The sequence below is a fragment of the Microchirus variegatus genome (genome assembly GCF_963457635.1).
Source record: "Microchirus variegatus genome assembly, chromosome: 19".
NCBI classification, from domain to species: domain Eukaryota; kingdom Metazoa; phylum Chordata; class Actinopteri; order Pleuronectiformes; family Soleidae; genus Microchirus; species Microchirus variegatus.
In genome coordinates this window covers 6,302,416-6,322,379 of record NC_139820.1, presented here as the reverse complement: position 1 = coordinate 6,322,379, position 19,964 = coordinate 6,302,416, and the positions used below count along the sequence as shown (strand labels likewise).

At 40.1% G+C, this 19,964-nt stretch overlaps 1 protein-coding gene across 1 annotated transcript; it reads left to right on the top strand.

Moving 5' to 3' along the window:
* Positions 1 to 13,726: 13,726 nt before the first annotated feature.
* fgf8b (fibroblast growth factor 8b) lies at positions 13,727 to 19,643 on the top strand (the record flags this gene model as incomplete). Its single annotated transcript, XM_083905654.1, has 5 exons — positions 13,727 to 13,785; positions 13,877 to 13,913; positions 14,483 to 14,663; positions 18,141 to 18,247; positions 19,290 to 19,643. 5 exons carry the CDS (start codon positions 13,727 to 13,729, stop codon positions 19,641 to 19,643), a joined length of 738 nt encoding a protein of 245 aa, XP_083761780.1.
* Between the last annotated feature and the right edge of the window lie 321 nt (positions 19,644 to 19,964).

The window sequence follows — 19,964 nt, the reverse complement described above, 5'->3', positions numbered from 1 at the left end:
GAATGATTAGATTTTTCCTGGTATTCTAACTTCTTTTGACGTTGTTTTAATAAGGACAGATTTGGAAATTATCTGTCAACACTCGGACGTTTTGAGAGTTTTGGACGCGTTACATGTAACAGCAGACTGACGTGAATATATTACTGTGTTGTATTTCATGTGTTTATTTAAAAAAAAGGAGGGAGACGACTTTGATGAACATTTGCGAAACCGAATCTCTGGTTGACTCGCTTTCAAAGCAATATGACGTACAGTTGTAGAGCAGAGGTCTCAAACTCCCGGTCTGCGGGCCACACGCAGCCCGCCACTTATTATCAAGTTATGGGGTTATTTCTGCATGTTTTTTTAATTAATAGACTCATTTTACATCATAAATATGTTTATATTGTGAACTCCATCATTCCCTATCAAAACAAACACTATTTCGAAATTCTCTAAAAGTTGGACTTTTTTTCACTTGACCGACTCCCAACTGACCAAACTAGACACTTACACCACTTTTCCACAACATGGTCCCGGAACGACTCGACTAGGGTCAGCAAAGTAGTTTGGGATTTCGAGAATATGAAAATCAGCTTCTTTTTCCAGTTTGGCGAGACGGGATAATCAATTAATGTTTCTAGTCTAGGTCCTCTAGCTTACCTAGCCCAGTATTGCGTCTCCTCCTAAACGTTACTGGCTGCAGCTTGAAACAAATAGCATTCATCAGCTCTTTCGCTTTAATCCCTTTTCCTCTTTATTCATTTCTCGTGTGCCGTTTGTCTTCCTAATAGTGAAGAAAATCACCAACTGATTTGGAGCTATATAAAGCTTCCAGTATAGATAACCTCCTCTGGCTGTTCACCAAGTGACTGTGACCCTTGAAAGTTGAACATTTTGTGTATAAAACACACATGGCTCGCACATTTTAACTGGAATAAATGCCCATCAGTGATGTAATCACAAAAGCCAAATACACTTGTTGGGCTAGAGGGGTCAACACGTCGAGGAAAGTCAATTACGCAAAATTAAACTAATCAACTAATATACGCCGTGCACGGCGTGGCCGGTTTGTACAGATGGGCGACGATCGAGAGCCTAACAATGAACAGTTAATAAAACAGGGTCAATATTTAAACAGCACCCGCGGGGATGGTATAGATTCTCACCATTTTTTATTGTATCCCACGACTCGGGAGAAGTGTGAGGAATTTTAAAACAAGGACAGTGATCTCACCGCAGAGCGGAGCGACGGTGACGACGCATGAGGGACATTACGTTCAGCTGCAAGACTCCACGTCCTCTTTTTCTCACCTTTCACAAACCGATGGTAAAGTGCGTTAACGCTGCAGATGAGGAAACTGTTCCTCTGTGTTTCGCCGAACGCTGCTTTTAATGTGCACGCTGGAGCCTGAAATATCGTGTCGGTGTTGTCACACTAACATGTGTCCGGGTCGTAGCCCAACTCTTGCTCAATGTGAGCTGGAACCACGTCCTGAATTGCGTCTTTGGATGGAAATTGAATATACTACTCATGAGTACTTTCTTGTATAACTATATAATCACTTTATAATAAAAAAGTATTTTATTTTTGCAGCAAATGCTAATCTTAGTTATAGAATGGTTAACTTTTATCCCATTTGTCCACACTCAAGAAATTCTAGTAGATGCTGACATTGAAGCCAGTAAAGATTGATTAGTTTACCCCAGTTGGAATTCTACTTGGAGTAGAATTTTCCCACCGAGTATATTTTCACTTCACTTGTGTTTTAATCTGACCAAAGAAAAAAGAAACTCATCCCTGCAATTTCTTGTACTTGTCAGGTACTATAACACTTAAAAAGATGAACTTCCTGAATTGCATCTCACATGTGAGGCCCCTGGATTTCTTCTTACAACTCGATATACAATTTTGTCGTTCTGCAGCACATTATGAAATGCAACCCCAGGTTATTCTAGGTTAGAGAGTTAAAAACTGTGAGAAAACTGTGAGAAACTGAATTAGGACAAAACAACACACTGACAGGGAAATGTCTCATATAGTGCAGTAAGTGAGAGATAAAGAAAATGAGAGGAAGATTAAGACAGAGAAGGAGAGGAGGGAAAGAGCAAGAGAGAGAAGCACGGGGAGGTACATTTTTCCCGGGGGACCATTGAATTTCCTTTCTTTCTTCTCTGCGTTTTTCATGGTCCTCTCACTCCCAGGTCCACACAGCTGTTTCAGGGCCGGGGGCTTCTTTCTCCAGAGCCCAGATGAAAGAGCCGCCCTAAGCAGCACTGCAGGTAGGTCTGTTAAAGCCATTGCTCCGACTGTCCACTGCCCAACACATGAAATAAAAAAGGCAGCAAGAGAGAGAAAGAGGGAGTTTGGAGGAGGGAGCATGTAGGAGGGCGAGGTGGATGATATGAAAACAGGGATAAATAGAAACGTAAAAGAGAAGGAAGAGAAGACACAGATGACAGACAAGGAGTAAAGATGACGATGGAGAGATGAATGAGTGGGGGGGGGCGGAGAGAGGGAGGGGAGGATACCTGCCCTCATCCACCCCAGACTCCCCCTCACCACCCCCCTGATACCAGGAATGATGTCTGCTTTTATTGACTTTGTTAAACCATTTTCAATGCTACTTCCTATGTGTTTACAAGACAGTAAATCACACTCCATTCGGGGTGGGGGGTTACGGGTTGAAATACGGAGGAAACATTCAAGACGCTGGGAAAGAAGAGCACTTGGACCGAGCCAACAACAACTTTGCAGGTTTCTACTTCATTGCCAGTGCTTTGCTTTGCGCGCCACACACACACGCACATGCAAACACACCTTTCCTCACGGGGAATTGATGGGGATGCCACTGCGGGGCCCTTCGTCTTCATCACCTTAACTTTCATCTGCTCTGACGAGGGCAAATTAGTAATTTAAGACTCACCAAATGATAAAATTACCGTCGAGATACTTAAAAACAGGCCCGTCAAGAAAAATAGTAAAACAGAACAGCTACTCTACGCTGTTGTTAAAGGCTTCACCAGAGAGCTTTGCACTATTTAATATCACTCGGAACAGCACTCATATAGTCATTATGAAAACACATTTGGATTATGGCAAAAATGGGTCCCCCTTAATCACTTCTACACGCCGGGGTCATTCCCAGACAGTCGTTTCATCCAGTTAAAGAGTAATTCAAGCGCTCTGCTCTGCTGAACACGAGTAAGTGCGATACTCCCAGCGTCGTTCGGTGGCAACAACCTTGACTTGATTATCCAAATTCTCTCAGTGTAACAATTTTCTCAGGCGCTGGCTTTGTGAAACCGTCACATATACACATACATACACTCAGCTAATAATCACCATGCGACTCAACTGATCTAAGGGAGCAAAAGGTAGACAGACTACCTATCCCCATGCATGCAACCGCCCTGATGACCTAATTCTACTTGCACAGCACAGGACAGTTAAAGTCCCTCTTTATTAGAAAAAGAGTTATTGTTTCTTTTCAGTACAAGATAATCAACATCTTGTTGATCCTCATTCAGATTAAAAGAAAACAGGTGGTTGATAGAAACAGAAATGTGCTACGGACAGCTTTGCATGTGAAATAAATGGAAAAGTAAGTTATGAAAGATATTCAAATTGCTGCACCCGCCCAATTCATATCAAGGTGTGGAGCGAATGTGATGGAATATATTGCATGGCCACAAATAATGTGTTATATCAGATTATAGCAGACCACACCCTGAAAGCGTTATGTTTGTTACGGACAACTTACTGTACTTCCTGTTGCAAGTAGGTGGCGCAACGACCAGCACTGCAGGTTATCATCATGTTCTCTGTGTAACCCAGGTCTCGTGTTGTTAGATATAACTAGAGTGGTTAATACGATGATCTGTACTAACACTGTATTCTATCTTAATATTGACCACCATAGTACTTTAAATGCATTAATCATCACAGGTATTTATTTGCATTAATTGAATGAAATTTAAAAAGAAGTCATTTTCCAAGTTTTCCTAAAAAAAATTGCACCGTTATGACAAAATCGAATAAAAAGAGAGACATTTCAAAATAAAATTTGCAGTGACAAGGGAAAATAATAAACAATTAAAATAAAATAAAACCCTTTTGTTTAGAACACAAAAATACATGCTTGTTAGTACTCACGAATCCCAGGGTTGATTAGTAGCGGTAAGCGGACAAACGAAGGTAGTCTCGCGAGGGTAATGGCAATGGCGATGACAGTTCACACACACCCACAGGCAATGGCACACACACAGCAGCGAAGTCCAATTAAGAAAGAAAACAGCAGGGCCGTCCTTTGGAAACCGGTCTCGACCTCTGTCCTTCTCCATTGTCCGTCTAGTTACAAAATATTATCCCAATTGAACCAAAAAATTACACTCTAATGTTGTTGAATTAGCATTAGCTCCGTATGCTACCGCTAGCTAGCATGTCGCTAATTACGTTTCACATCCAGTCTCTTAACACTATAACAGTTAGATATAGCACAAACATACCGGCATATATATCATATTCACCTCTTGCAGCTCACACAGAAGTGTATCTTAGACCGTCGAATAGTAAACCTTCACGAATAAACCAAAATACTTGTATTTTAGCTCTCTGGTTGAAAACGTCTGTGTCTCTGTCGCATACATGCGGCGCTAGCTCCGCCCCTTTAACAATGCCTTTAACCTGATTGGCTCGTGAGTTCGATGACAACCAATGACAACACAGAAATGAAATGAATGACAGAAAAACAGGTAACAAGTTTGGTTGCACACGTACACTGCTTATTTATGTCTTCTATTCTCTCAGAACGTCAACTGTAAACAGTCTAATTTATTACTCTTGATTATTAAACTGTGCATATTATACTGTACATACATTTTTAGTAAAAATTTTAACTTTTTTTTTCTTTTTTTTAATTATAAACTTCCCTTTTATCATGAGATTTAAATGAATTTTATTGGATTTTGTTTTAGCTTAATTTTATGCACTGTATCCTAAATTATTTTATACAGGGCTACACCTGTCTATTTTCAAGAAGCTCTCTGTAGCTTATTCCTCTTTTTATAAGTCGCTTTGGATAATCAAAGGTAATGTAGATCATACAAGGATCCATGTAAACACAGAGGTTTTCCCCAAATCATGTATGTAATTGTACATTTAAAGGTACCATATGTAAGAATGTGGTCAAAACGGTTACTGCATTCAAATTCAAAATACAAAATATACTTTTAGGTTTCGTTTTCTGACGTAACTGGCAACCCGTGGTTGCTCGGCAGCTGAGACTCTACTGACTGCGTATTATTGGTAGATGGCGGTAGGTGGCGCCACATGCCAAAACATGATTTCAAAACATAAACATGATTTGCAGTCTGAAAATTTTTTTTTTTTAATGCAAATATTTTGGCTGTACTGTTGTTGTTGGTGAGTTCAGTTTGTTATATGAACATTATTCCTGAGTCTCTGTGACATATTAGGAGGATTTTATGGCCAGTTGCTTTAGATTTATTACATAATGCACCTTTAACTATGTTGTTAACAAACGAAACTCACGCAGGCCTATAAAAATGGCGAGAGCGGGATCCATTTTATTAACTGTTGTCATTGTCAGTTGCATTTTCATAATGTCAGTCCATTAATCCTGCAGCTCATCATCACCAGGAACAAATTGTAACTTCCAGCGGTGAAGTGTCGTCCGCCGGCCAGTTCCAGGTACATTGCTGGTGTGGGGATGCGGTCGCAGGGCCCTGATTACAGTGTTGTGGATTTGCGTTGTTGCAACAAAGCAGCGCTGCATAATTACAACAGGTGGTTGACGAGTTTTTCTTCTGTAAAGCCGCTGCGGTTTGGAAGGTGAGCGACGCGGCTCCCAGATGATACCGAGAACCACAACATCCCACATTTTCTTTCCACCCAAAAACACACACACACACACACACACACACACACACACACACACACTGTCTCATATTCTGTTCTTCTTTCTCCCTGGCTCTGTTTTTTCTCTTACTCTATGGTGTCTACCTTTCCATTGGCTCTGCCTTATGCAGGAGTGTGTATTTTTATGTCTCACATTAGCTAGAGGGAATAATACCTCTCACTGAATAGTGGTCTGCTTGTTGCCTTTTCAGACATTCAGTCACTTCTCTTCTAAGAATAACCAAAGTGCGTCTTTGCCATAAAAAAGAAAAGAAAAAAATCACTCAGATGTTTTTGTTTTGTTTTCCCAGCGATGCGGCGATTGCCCTCGCCCTCCGATAACCGAGGCTTTGTGCGAGCAAAACCGGGGTCCAAATGAGAAAAGCAGCATTGGGAGACGAAGAGAAAAGAGTGGGGATCTGGGGCAAAACTTGGAGCTGCGTCAACTCTTCTCAAACTCATTAGGAGGCCAGAAAAGCTGGTCACCAGAGAAGCTCGGGAGTGAGGCAGCAGACAGTTAGGTATGTGAAAAACTAGAAGAAAGAACGCTTTTGATCATGTTTCAGGTGGAACCTTTCATGTACGTCGTGGAGGATTTTAGGTCTGACAGCTCACCTGAACCGTTTAAACTTTGCCCGAGATGAAATCGTGAAATCTAAATTGTAAGTGGCGGCTGTAAAGTGTAATGAAGTCAGAGAGAGATGTATCGCCTCCGTAGCGCTGAACTAAATGTTCTCTGTCACATTGACTTAAGCAGCAAAGAGCGTGACGTGTGAAGTGAGACATGATTCAGATCTGATTTTGTGAGGCTATGCGGACGTAGAAATTGGATAGGTGATTTTGAAATCAACGTCGTGTCCGTCTCAGATATGATGCAACACGAGGTCATATGAGAATCCATTCATCATTTTTTGGTTGGTGGGAGTAATGTTAGCGCCAGTCTCCGATCTTGTAGTTGCAGCAATGTTTTTTTTTTCTACACTCTAGAGTAGAACCATATAAGGTTCTTCGGGCTTGTCCTCATAGGAGAAACCTTTTTGGCTCCAGGTAGATGGTTCCACTCCACCTGGAACCATTTTGGAGGGTTCAACCAAGAACCCTTTTAATACATTTTGTTTAGGAAAGGGGTTTTAAAGGGTTCTCTGGATTATTAGTGTCACCAAGAACCCGTAGAAGAAGCAAATGGTTCTAGGTAGAACCTCAGCACTTGTAGAAGGACACTTTTGGAACCGTTATTGCTAAGAGTGTACACTCTTAGAAATAAAAGTTCTAAGTAAAACCATATAAGGTTCTTCGGCTTGTCCTCATAGGAGAACCCTTTTTGGTTCCAGGTGGAACTTACCAAGAACCCTTTTAAACCCTTTATTCAGGAAAGGGCTTTTAAAGGGTTCTCTGGATCAAAATGGTTCTTACTGGAACCATTAGTGTTACCAAGAACCCTTGAAAAACAAATGGCTCCAGGTAGAACCACAGCTCTTGGAGAAGAACACTTTTGGAACCCTTATTTCTAAGATTGTACAGTCTTAAAAATAAAAGTTCTAAGTAGAACCAGATAAGGTTCTTCGGGCATGTCATCATAGGAGAACCATTTTTAGCTCCAGGTAGAACCTTTTTTATAAAAGTTCCGCCTGGAACCCTTTTGGAGGGTCCCCCCAAGAACCCTTTTAAAACCCTTTATTCTATTAACAGGAAGTCAGCAAACCGAGTGTCAATCCCAGTACAGCAGCATGGGTTGCCAGTCCAGCGGCACAATTACCTACAAAAACAGTGCACACATGATTAACTTAATTATATTTAATTAGTATTTGGATGAAAATGACCTTTTATTTGCAAAAAAATCAATCGCTCGCTAAGCTAAGCTAAGCGACACACTTAGCTCTAAGCAATGTCCTCAAATCTCTATATCATAACACTGACCTAGCACACACATGTGTGTGACACATCCCCACTCAAAGTGACAGATCAGCATTTCAGTTGAAGCCGCATGGGTGTGTTGTGGTGGGAGTACATCTGGTCGGCAGTCTGTTAGCTTAGCTTAGCTTAGCTTAGTTTAGACACTCGAAAACAAGGTGAACAACACAAGTCTGGCTTTTTGCCCTGCAACCTTTAGTGTTAAAAGAAGAAAGACATAAAATAAAGATAAACAGAATTCTTCAAAGCTACAGACCCCTGCCCTACAGTGTAAAATCTATCCATACATTTATTAAATGACTCCTATCTTGTTTGATTAAAAATAGCCGAAATGAAGACTTAAAAAATGACATGATAGGGGTCGTAAAGGTCGCGAAAGCTTGTGAAGCAGCTGACCTCTCTGCTGCTGCAGCCATGGATTCAGATCAGGCACAGTCCTGTTTGCTGGGTGTCAGTTATTCTTCCCCTCTGCTGACCGCTGCCAAGACAAACAAACAAACAGACAAGAAAAGCCAAAAGACGTGAGATTATTGCTTGGCACGGACTTAAATAAGTGGACAAATATGGGCGAGATATCAATCTTTGTAATTTAACTCTCAGGCAAAAAGTCCATGTTGTCCCATATTTATTCTAACCTTATAAGAATCACACACACACAGGAACACATTAATTAAAAGCTGCTGAAAAAACTTAGCATTGTAGCTGATTATGGTTTAATTTCACGTTTGATTAAATTCTCCTGGGATTTGTCCGCTGACTGACTGACTGTCATTGAGAATGTGGGAGAATACTGGAGGCAGCTTTACCAACAATAAAGACACATGACTTGTGTCATTGTTTGGTCTTGGCTGACCCGATCCAAGGCCGTGACAAGAGTAGACAAAGACGTTTGCAGAGGGAGGGAAGGAAAAAAAACACACACAACTCAACTTCAGAGCAATAAGATGGTGTTGTGCTCGCGGAAATAAGAGTGTGAATGTCAGCGGATATAAGAACAAATGTATGTGGACGGTGTAGGTCGTCCATCATATGTCATTTTAACCATTTAACACCTAAGCCTCAAAATGTACTTCTGGACAATTTTTTGCTTATTTTAACGATAAAAGGGCCAGAAAATGTGCATTTTTCCAGAATAACTTTCAATATCTGGCAGTTATTTACAATTAACTGTAGTGTATTAACATTTTAAAATGTAGTTGTACATGAACACAGTATAAAAACGTGTTTAAAATTACATTTGTTTGAGTTTTTTTGTCTCAGTGTCCAAAAACAGGTAAAAAAAAACTTGGATGTACAGGCATTTCTTTAGAGCCTTTTTATAAAAGGATCTACCTGGAACCCTTTTGAAGGTTTCCACCAAGAACCCTTTTAAAACCCTTTATTCAGGAAAGGGGTTTTAAAGGGTTCTCTGGATCAAAATGGTTCTTACTAGAACCATTAGTGTTACCAAGAACCCTTGAAAAACAAATGGTTCCAGTTAGAACCACAGCCCTGGGAGAAGAACACTTTTGGAACCCTTATTTCTAAGAGTGTACACTCTTAGAAATAAAAGTAGAACCATATAAGGTTCTTCGGCTTGTCCTCATAGGACAACCCTTTTTGGCTCCTTTTTGGGACCTTGGAGGGTTCCCCCAAGAACCCTTTTAGACCAAAAAACCATTTATTCAGGAAAGGGGTTTTAAAGGGTTCTCTGGATCAAAATGGTTCTTACTGGAACCATTAGTGTTACCAAGAAACCTTAGAAGAAGCAAGTGGTTCCAGGTAGAACCTCAGCCCTTGTAGAAGAACACTTTTGGAACCCTTATTTCTAAGATTGTAAACTCTTAGAAATAAAACTGCTAAGTAGAACCATATAAGGTTCTTCAATTTGTCCTCATTGGAGAACCCTTTTTGGCTCCTTTTTGGAACCTTGGAGGGTTCCACCAAGAACCCTTTTAAAACCCTTTATTCATGAAAGGGGTTTTAAAGGGTTCTCTGGATCAAAATGGTTCTTACTGGAACCAAAAGTGTTACCAAAAACCCTTGAAAAACCCTTTCATTGGGAAAGGGTTTTTCAGAAGCAAATGGTTCCAGGTAGAACCTCAGCCCTTGTAGAAGGACCCTTTTGGAACCCTTATTTCTAAGACTGTAAGAACATTACAGTAATAACCATGTCAGCTTTCAGAAACTGTTGGAATTTTCCCGATAGCACAAACTGTTGCGTAATTGCGGCGACGCAAAAAGCACTTGCACAAACTTGTCATCTGCGATCGGCACAGTGTTAAAGGAGGGTTAATCTGACATAATCTACAGTATGCTCTGCAACTATCAAAACTAAAAAAACATTGTTTTTTTTACAGTAGCCTATCACAGCAGGTTTAAGTATAAATACACACAGAGACCAGCCGTCTGTGGGACTCCAGGTTTTCCTGTCATCAAATTTCCTTCACGTGAGCTAATCTGTGCGTTCAGACGAAGTCAAAGAGGCACATTTGATGAGTCACTGTGTGGTCCTTATGTAAAAATACAGCACGAAAGAGAGAAAATCCCACACCCAACAGCTTTAATTATCATGCATGTGGATTTCGTATCAACATTTGCTTCGCTAAGGGTTCAAAATATGAAAGAACAAAGTGCTGAATTGTTCCAGGTGGCAAAATCACTTGTTGCCGCGTCCCACTGGAACTAATAAGGCAGGTCCATTTTCACCCCCTAAATCCCCGGCATTGGCTAAAATGACTGATTTACAGCTGAGGCATTAAGACGTGGACCCAACTCACTCACTCATAATATGTGTGAGTGAGTTTATTCACACACACACACACACACAGAGAGAGAGAGTATTTCTGATACTGTTCACACAGAGAAACTTGGACCTGTGTCCACAGGTGACAGAAGTCCAAAAAGGAGCCAGAAGAAGTTTTGGCTCATTGGGAAAGATAATCTGATTTGGAGGTTTGGAGTCAGAAAACCTATACTGTAGATTAGAGCCTGCGTTCTGATTGAAAGTGCAGGTATGGAGCCACCGATGGTGTCAGAAGACATGATGTGTGGTCATTTTAAACCAAATAAATCACTGACTTCACGGTGAAAGCACAATCTCTTCACTTGTTTAAGCGAGACAGCACTGTGTTGACGTTAAAATCAAGAACAAACGGGATAAATGTGTCAAAAACACGTCGAAAGACAAGGGTTGGATGCAATCTTACGTCTTCTTCAAACCAGATTAAAGGTGCCATATGTAAGAATGTGGCCAAAAACGGTTACTACATTCAAATTCAAAACACCGAGATCGTTTAGGTTTTCTGACGTAACTGGCAACCCGTGGTTGCTCGGCAGCTGAGACTCTACTGACTGTAATGATTGGTAGACGGCGGTAGGTGGCGCCACATGCCAAAACATGATTTCAAAACATAAACACGATTTGCAGTCTGCAAAAAAATGTTTTTAATTCAAATATTTTGTCTGTACTGTTGTTGTTGGTGAGTTCAGTTTGTTGTATGAACATTATTCCTGAGTCTCTGTGACATATTAGGAGGATTTTATGGCCAGTTGCTTCAGATTTATTACATAATGCACCTTTAAGTTATTGTTAGTGTTCAAGCGATTAAATTAAAATAACGACTTTAAAGTATCTATCCACAATCACAATAATCTTCACGATCGAGAGTTTGTGACTGACGTGGTCCAACAACAGTCTTGTTCCCCCTGAAAGGAAGCCCCCGCAGATCTGTTGTCACAAAGAATAATTACGATATAATCGCATGATGTAGTGTATGAAACCACGCTGTGAGAGTACAGCACACCGGGGGCTCAGGACACACTCTCTGAAAATCAAACCCGGCTGCTGAAAAGTTCTGGATACTGTGAGCGAGAGAGCGTTTTTGTATCCAAAGGTAAAAAAAAGGGCTTTTAGATGTTGTGTGAAAACCATTTTGTGTCATGTGTTCACATGGAATATGTATTACTTACATGTGTAAGATGAAGAAAAAAAAAGTACATCAAGGTCCATCCCCGTGGGGCCACCAAACAATCTCTAACCTGCAGTCGGGGAATTAGTTAATGTAACTGTAGATTTGCTGAAGTTCATGCCAGGAAGTCGTCCCATGTGGACTGTGTCTGTGCTTATAGGAAAAACAAGTGTACAGAGGTTTTTACATGTATGCTGGAGGAATTATGGTGTCGGATCTTAAATAAAACGAAACTAATCGCTTATTAATCGATTGCTAAATGAATCGTCAATTGTTTTGATAATCGATTTGAAGCTTTTTTCATGAATAAAACAAGTTTTAGCTTCTTAAATGTGAATATTTTCTTTGTTTCTTTGCTCCACATAACAAAGAAGTCGTTAGAACTGAACATCGCCATCTCCAGGTTTGACAAACACTGATCAACCGATCGATTAATCGATAAATCGTGAAAACAATCTACAAAATTAATTGTCAGTTGCAGCTCTAAACTTCATACTCCGACCTGTTTGCGGTTGTTTTTGCTTTACTAGCGCAATGTTGTTCTGTCGTGGGCATAAAACGAATCATTTCCTGGGCAGTTAAAAAGTGGGTGCACTGTATAAAAAGTGTTCATATTTAAATGTTGCACAGTTAGCAACAAATGTCATAATTATTGTTTTTGCTTTACCAGCGCAATGTTGTTCTGTCGTGGGCATAAAACCAATCATTTCCTGTGTGCAGTGGATCACAGAGAGAGGTGTGGAGTTCGTCGGCTTAATGTGCGATTAATCGATTAATCGTGAAAATAATCGAAAGATTAATCAATTACGAAAATAATCGTTAGTTGCGGCTCTAAACTTCATACTCCAACCTGCTGTTTTTGCTTTACTAGCGCAATGTTGTTGCTGTCGTGGGCATAAAATGGATAATTTGTGACTGTGACGCATTTTCTGACATTTTATTAACCAAAATTTCATCGATTAATCGTGAAAATAATCTACAGATTAATTATTAGGAACAGAACTTGTTTTTTGAAGACATACACTGATTTATTTATTGAACCTTCCCCCCATAAATAGGCTCATCCCTCTTTTTTAGCATTTCATTCTATAGTTATTTATACACATGTACATTTAAATAATGAGTATTATGTTTTTGGGTTAGTTAGAAAAGTTGCAGGCAACCTTTAAAAAAAAAAGAAAAAAGCTGCTTAAACAAGTATTCAGTTTCAAATTGGCTCCTGCTGCCTGAACGCTCCGCCTGCTCTCGTAGTGGATATTGACTTTCCCGCAAGTTAAAGTATTTAAATGTAGAGGGTAGACAGATGCTGTGTGTGTGTGTGGGTGTGTGGGTGTGTGTGTGTGGACTGGAGGCGACCACAAGAAACACACGTGTGGGAGGAAGGTTAATGTTTGGAGTTTTACTATCTGCGCACCTTATGGAGAGAGACATCTGCGGCACCAGTGCCTGAGCTGCGCACAGGGCAAACACACACACACACACCCGCGCTGTCACTCGTGGACTTCATTCAGAAGTTTATTTTTTATTTTTTTCTACTTTAATCGCTTGTTTTTAGGGAATTCTCTTAACCCTGGTGCGTAATGGTGCGTGCGTAATTAAAAAAAAAACGCCAGACAGAAAGTCAAAGACGGGTTTATTTCGACTTGAAGGAGAAAGTGATTGACACGAAGAGGATTTAGTCGGTTTTTTTGTGTGTGTGTGACAGCGACACTTTCTCCCGAGTTTGGATTGGCACCGGAGTCCAAACCCAAAATTGGACCAAATCTGGACATTTCTTCATGTAGAGCGCCGAGTGGAACCTTTTCCCCTTGCGTGGGACCCCCTGACAGTTTTGGATCTCTTAATTTCACGACTATCGCCTTCTATGTGTAACGAGAGGGACATAAATCCGGGGACAATCTGAAATCCCCATCAGGAGGAACTCTATTTCCACGAGCTTCTATAGCTGCGAACGAGCGGAGTATTCATGAAGCAATATCTGAACTATTACAAGATGAGGCTGAGAACATCGAGGTTAGGTTATCTGTAAGTAAAGTTCCTTCGCAGACTGCAACTCGCTGAATTTCCAAGCAACAGGTTCCAGTTGATTAATCCCCGCTGATTTTGCCTCCCTCAGGTTACTCCAGTTCACGGCGCTTTGCTTTTACGCACAGGTAACTCCACATTTTCACAGTAAAACACACGAATGCCGCGTAAACCTCTGCAGTTGTTAAGCATATATATATATATAAAAAAAAGACTGCAGTTATTCATGCTTAAGATTATGGTACCTCTGCAATGGGCTGCAATAACAATGAAAACATTTTATTATGAGCGCTATGGCGATTGGCAACAATTCAAACATCTTGAAAAGAGGTAAAGCCCCCATGCCTAAAAGGTGATTGTTAAAACACATGTGGGATGGAGGGACGGTGAAATGAGAGGAGTCAGGAAGGGGCGAAAGAGCATCGGTGTAATGAAGTAATAAATAAATCAATTGATAAAGAAAGAAAGAAAGAAAAGGAGAATTATAAAAGAGAACTTAAATCCCCGGAGGTCATTGAAAGCATCTCCGCTAAGATGCGCAGAGGCGGAAACAGCATGAAATGTTTAAAATGTATGATGGATGACTTAATGAACTGTGGCACAGCAGAGGCCCTCTCTTAATTTCTCTTCTACTCACTGGACTTTCATATTTCCTGCTTATTCTCTATATGTTTTATATGTTTCATGTGTTTCCCAGGACTCCGTGCAGTCACCTCCTAACTTCAAGCACCATGTCACCGAGCAGAGCCGCCTGTCGGACCGCATGAGCCGCCGCTTGACCCGCACCTACCAGCTGTACAGCCGCACCAGCGGCAAACACGTCCAGGTCCTGGCCAACAAGAGGGTCAACGCCAACGGGGACGACGGAGCGGTGCACGGTGAGATTCTCGAGTCCAGAGCTGCAAAACGTGCCATAAATGCGGTTATTTTTGGTGCAATATTGGATGAAGAGTTCTTGCGTAAAACCTCGGATATTAAATACACTGTAAAAAAAAAAAAAAAACAGAGAAAACTCAAAATTTCAAGGCAACTTGATGCAATAAATTTTGGATATAAAAAATTAAATTTTGAATTTTGTATTGGCGCACACTCTAACTGACAAGTTTGTCTAACAAAATAATATTAGTTGATGAAACTTTTTTTTAAAAGCTCGCAATCTTTTGTTGGGCTGTAAACTCAAAAAAATGATTGCAGCAAGTTGCCTTGAAATTTTGAGTTTTCTTTTTTACAGTGTAGACAATTTCCAGTGAGAGAGGTTGAATTTGGATTTAAATTATTTTGCGACTTTGATTTTTTTGTGGACACCACATACTTGAAATCTTAAAACATTAAACTGAACTTGTTAAATATTTATTTCACCAATCCTTAAAACAGGCGATGTCTTTGTTTTTCCCCTGTACACTGTAAAAAAGAAAACTCAAAATTTCAAGACAACTTGCTAACTTGTAAATTAGAGTTGTGCCAACTCAAAAGTTTATTTTCAAACAGTTTGGCTAACTAATCTTGTTCAGATAATGTAAAACATGTATTAAAAAATAAAATTTTATTAGTATTAATAATAATATTATTTGATGGAACTTTTTTTTTTAAACTTGAAATCTTTTGTTGGGCTGTAAACTCAAAATTGATTGCAGCAAGTTGCCTTGAAATGTTTAAGTTTTGTTTTTTACAGTCTACAGGGAAAAACAAAGACATCACCTGTTTTAAGGATTGGTGAAATAAATATTTAACAAGTTCAGTTTAAAGTTTTAAGATTTCAAGTATGTGGTGTCCACAAAATTCAAAGTTGCACAATAATTTGAATCCAAATTCAACCTCTCTCACTGCAAATTGTCTACACTGTAAAAAAGAAAATTCAAAATTCCAAGGCAACTTTCTGCAATCATTTTTTGGAGTTTACAGCCCAACAAAAGATCTTGAGTTTAAAAAAAAAAAAAAAAAAGTTCTATCAACTAATAGTATTTTTTTTACATTATCTGAACAAGATTAGTGAGCTGTATGAAAAGAGAATTTTGAGTTGGCACAACTCTAACTTACAAGTTTGTCTAACAAAATAATTGATTGCAGCAAGTTGCCTTGAAATGTTGAGGTTTTTTTTACAGTGTAATCCATTCTCTTATTATTTCTGTGAGTGAGGCTGGTGCAGTATGTTGAGTATATTGGGGTTGGGGGTTAATATACTGGGAGAAAATCATCAAATGCAACTAAGGGAAAAATAAAAATCCACCTTTAAGATCAGATCATTGGCCAAACTAAACAAAAGCACAAGAAACAACACAGTCTTTGCAACATGCACGTGCCCTTCAAGAAAGATATGTATATCCCATATGTTAATGTCTCTTTTACAGCCCACAATTAAACCACTGTCAGGAGCTGCAGGAGGGACGTCAAATGTTATATACTGTATGCAGCGAAATGTGCTGCCGTTATTAATGTGAAACAGATTTGCGATCGCGAAAAAAAAGGTAGCTGTGAGCTCTCAAAGTGGAGTCTGGATGCCGGGATGAATTGTGACTTGTTTTAATGAAATAAAACTAAATTATCTTATGATAGAATAGCGTCAGAAAGGCAAAAAAAAAGTCACATATATATCATTATTTTTGCTATTCTCACTAGACTTGTGTAGACGCACAAAGAGGTCAAACAAAGGATCAGATAATACAAATAAGGTGGCTAACCTCCACCACCACCCCCTGTGACCATTAGCATAACATTAAAGTGAACAGATTACAATGAAATTTAAAAATTATAATAATATGATCAAGATAATTGTGATCACTATTTTGGCCCCAACTGGCCCGCCTGCAATACCTCCAAGGCCCACCAGTGGGCCGCGAACCCTCGCTTTGAGAAGCATTGGCTTAATATCCGCAGATTAGAACGTTCATTTCAACATCTACACCTGCACCATTAAATGTATCCCTGCGAGTGTTTCCGCGCGTTTATGAACGCTCAATAAAGTTCTCAAATTTGAATGAAATCGCCTGAAATAGTGTGCGGGTTTAGCTACGATCGAAATTGGTGGTCTACGAACTCCACGATGTACGTTTGTCTTTACTCTGAGCAGAGGAAAACGTTAAGGGAGGAAACCAAAAAAAGGATTTTGCCACCATCCATCCATCCATCCATCCATCCATCCCACCCCTCTGTGCCCACCGCCTCCTCTTTGGGGGCGGATTTTTATGAGGAATTTTCACTGCTTTACAACTCGACGTATGACTCAATTTATAAGGCGCGGTGAAGCCAGCATCTTCACTTTATACCTTTTCCCTTTTGTCTTCTCCATTTCCCCGCCTACACACACACACACACACACACACACACACACACTGGCTGCATGTCCTAAGTGGGTGTCACTCTTGTAACCTGGCCCAAAATCTCTGACCGCCGCTCCGTGGCTTGTGGCTGTGTCCTCCTGACCGCGGGCGTTCTCGCTCCAGAAACAATCGCGCCGTGCGAAATCACTATCATTTGCTGCTATTTTGGAACGACCCGTCGCACGCTTTTGTTGAAAAGGAGGGCTGCGGGTCGTCGTGAAGTTTATACACTGTACCGTTGAAAAGTTTGGGGTCACCTATGCAATTTTGTCTGCGTTTTCCATTAAAAGTCACACTTTTATTCATCAAAAGAGCTGCAAAATGAATAGAAAATATAGTCAAAAGAACCAACTGTTTTTAGCTGTGCTAACATCATCACACAAGGGTTTTCAAGGGTTTTCTAATCATCCAATAGCCTTCTAACGCGATTAGCAAACACAATGTACCATTAGAAGACTGGAAATGGGCCTCTATACACGTATGTGCATATTCCATTAAAAAACAGAAGTTTGCAGCTAGAATAGTCGTTTACCACATTAACAATATATAGAGTGTATTTCTGATTCATTTAATGTTATATTCATTGAAAAAAAGAGCTTTTCCTTCAAAATTTAGGACATTTCTAACCCCAAACTTTTGTACGGTAGCTAGCTAGCCTTATATTCATTTGTACAGCCCCAGCAAAATGCTAACCCTAACCTTAACCATAACCAATTAACACCTAAACTAGCAGACTAAAGGACTGTAGTAGTGAACGTTACTGTACCTTGTCTCGCACACTGCATCGCGATAACTCTTTGAAGCTTTTTTCATGATTAAACCCAGATTTCTGGTTGTTTTAGCTTCTTAAATTGTCTTTGTTTCTTTGCTCTGCATAACAAAGAATCATTAAAACTTAATCATTTTGGTTTGTGGACAAAACAAGACAATCGAGAACATCATAATTTTCAACGTTTTTTTTTTAAAAAACAATTTCTGACATTTTATGGAAAATAACCTTGAGTTGCAGCTCTAATTACGTGTGATTTCTTTCTGCAGCCAAACTGGAGGTGGAGACGGACTCCTTCGGAAGTCGCATTCGCATCAAAGGGGTGAAGACGGGATATTACATATGCATGAACAAGCGGGGGAAGCTGATTGGCAAGGTAATCTGGACAGAAATGTCCTTGTTTTTGAAGGAAAAAATAATGAATATAACATTCAATGAATCAGAAATACACTTTATACATTGTTGTGGTAAACAACTATTCCAGCTGCAAACATCTGGTTTTTAATGGAATATGTACATAGTTGTATAGAGGCCCGTTTCCAGTGTTCTAATGGTACATTGTGTTTGCTAATAATTAAATTACATCAAACATTAAATTAATCATAAACACTAGGCTTGACAGCACCAGTAGTCCTTTAGCCCGCTAGTTTAGGTGTTAATTGGGTATGGTTAAGGTTAGGGTTAGCATTTTGTTGAGGCTGTACAAATGAATGTAAGGCTAGCTAGCTAGCTACCGTTCAAAAGTTTGAGGTCACTTAATAAGGTCCTTATTTTTGAAGGAAAAGCTCTTTTCTAAAATCAATATAACATTAAATTAATCATAAACACTGAGCTTGTCAGCACCAGTAGTCCTTTAGCCCGCTAGTTTAGGCGTTAAGTGGTTATGGTTAAGGTTAGGGTTAGCATTTTCTTTAGGCAGGTACACATGAATGTAAGGCTAGCTAGCTACCATTCAAAAGTTTGAGGTCACTTAGTAATGTCCTTATTTTTGAAGGAAAAGCACTTTTTTCCAATAAATATAACATTAAATGAATCAGAAATACACTCTATACATTGTTAATGTGGTAAACAACTATTCTAGCTGCAAACGTCGGTTTTTAATGGAATATGTACATAGGTGTATAGAGGCCCATTTCCAGTGTTCTAATGGTACATTGTGTTTGCTAATTGCATTAGAAGGCTATTGGACTATTAGAAAACCCTTGTGCGATTATGTTAGCTATATTTTCTATTCATCTATGCAAAGTGAGACTTTTAATGTAAAACACCCAAAAAATTGGATAGGTGACCCCAAACTTTTGAACGGTAGTGTATCTGTTTCTGAAAAAGTCTTCCTCCAGAATAGTCTTGATGTTTCTAAGTTGTATTTGATCTAATTGAAGACATCGTCTCTCCCCTTTTTCTTCCCCGCTCCGTAGCGGAAAGGACGTGGCAAAGACTGCATCTTCACCGAGATCGTTCTGGAAAACAACTACACGGCGCTCCAGAACGCCAAGTACGAGGGCTGGTATATGGCTTTCACGCGCAAGGGCCGCCCGAGGAAGGCCTCCAAGACCAAGCAGCATCAGAGGGAGGCCCACTTCATGAAGCGCCTGCCCAGGGGACACTTGCTGAGCGAGAGGAGGCCGTTTGATGTCCTTCCTCTGCCTGTCCCGGTGCACGCTTTCAACAAGCGGACTAAACATTCCCATCAGCAGCAGCAGCAGCAGCAGCAGCAGCAGCAGCAGCAGCAGCAGCAGCAGCAGCAGCAGCAGCGCTCTGGGGGCCGCTGAGGACTCAAACCACTGATGGAGAACTGTGGTCCCGTACCCTTACAGTCAAGTGCCCATACACATTTTTGTTGTTGTTGTTGTTGTTGTTGTTGTTGCCTCATTTTGTGGACTGTGTTATTTTAATTCTCTGTACTGGATTGTGTGTAAACAATCTAATATCTAATCCGCTAGTTATTTCCAATTCAGTCAAACCGTTAGGAATGTGTTTTCTTCTCTAATTTACAAAGAACTGAAGCGCTCGACAACCTTTGCGGGATCATACCTATGTTCCCCGGGTCCTATGTTCCTATGTGTAAAAAAAGGCTCCGATGTTCCCCACTT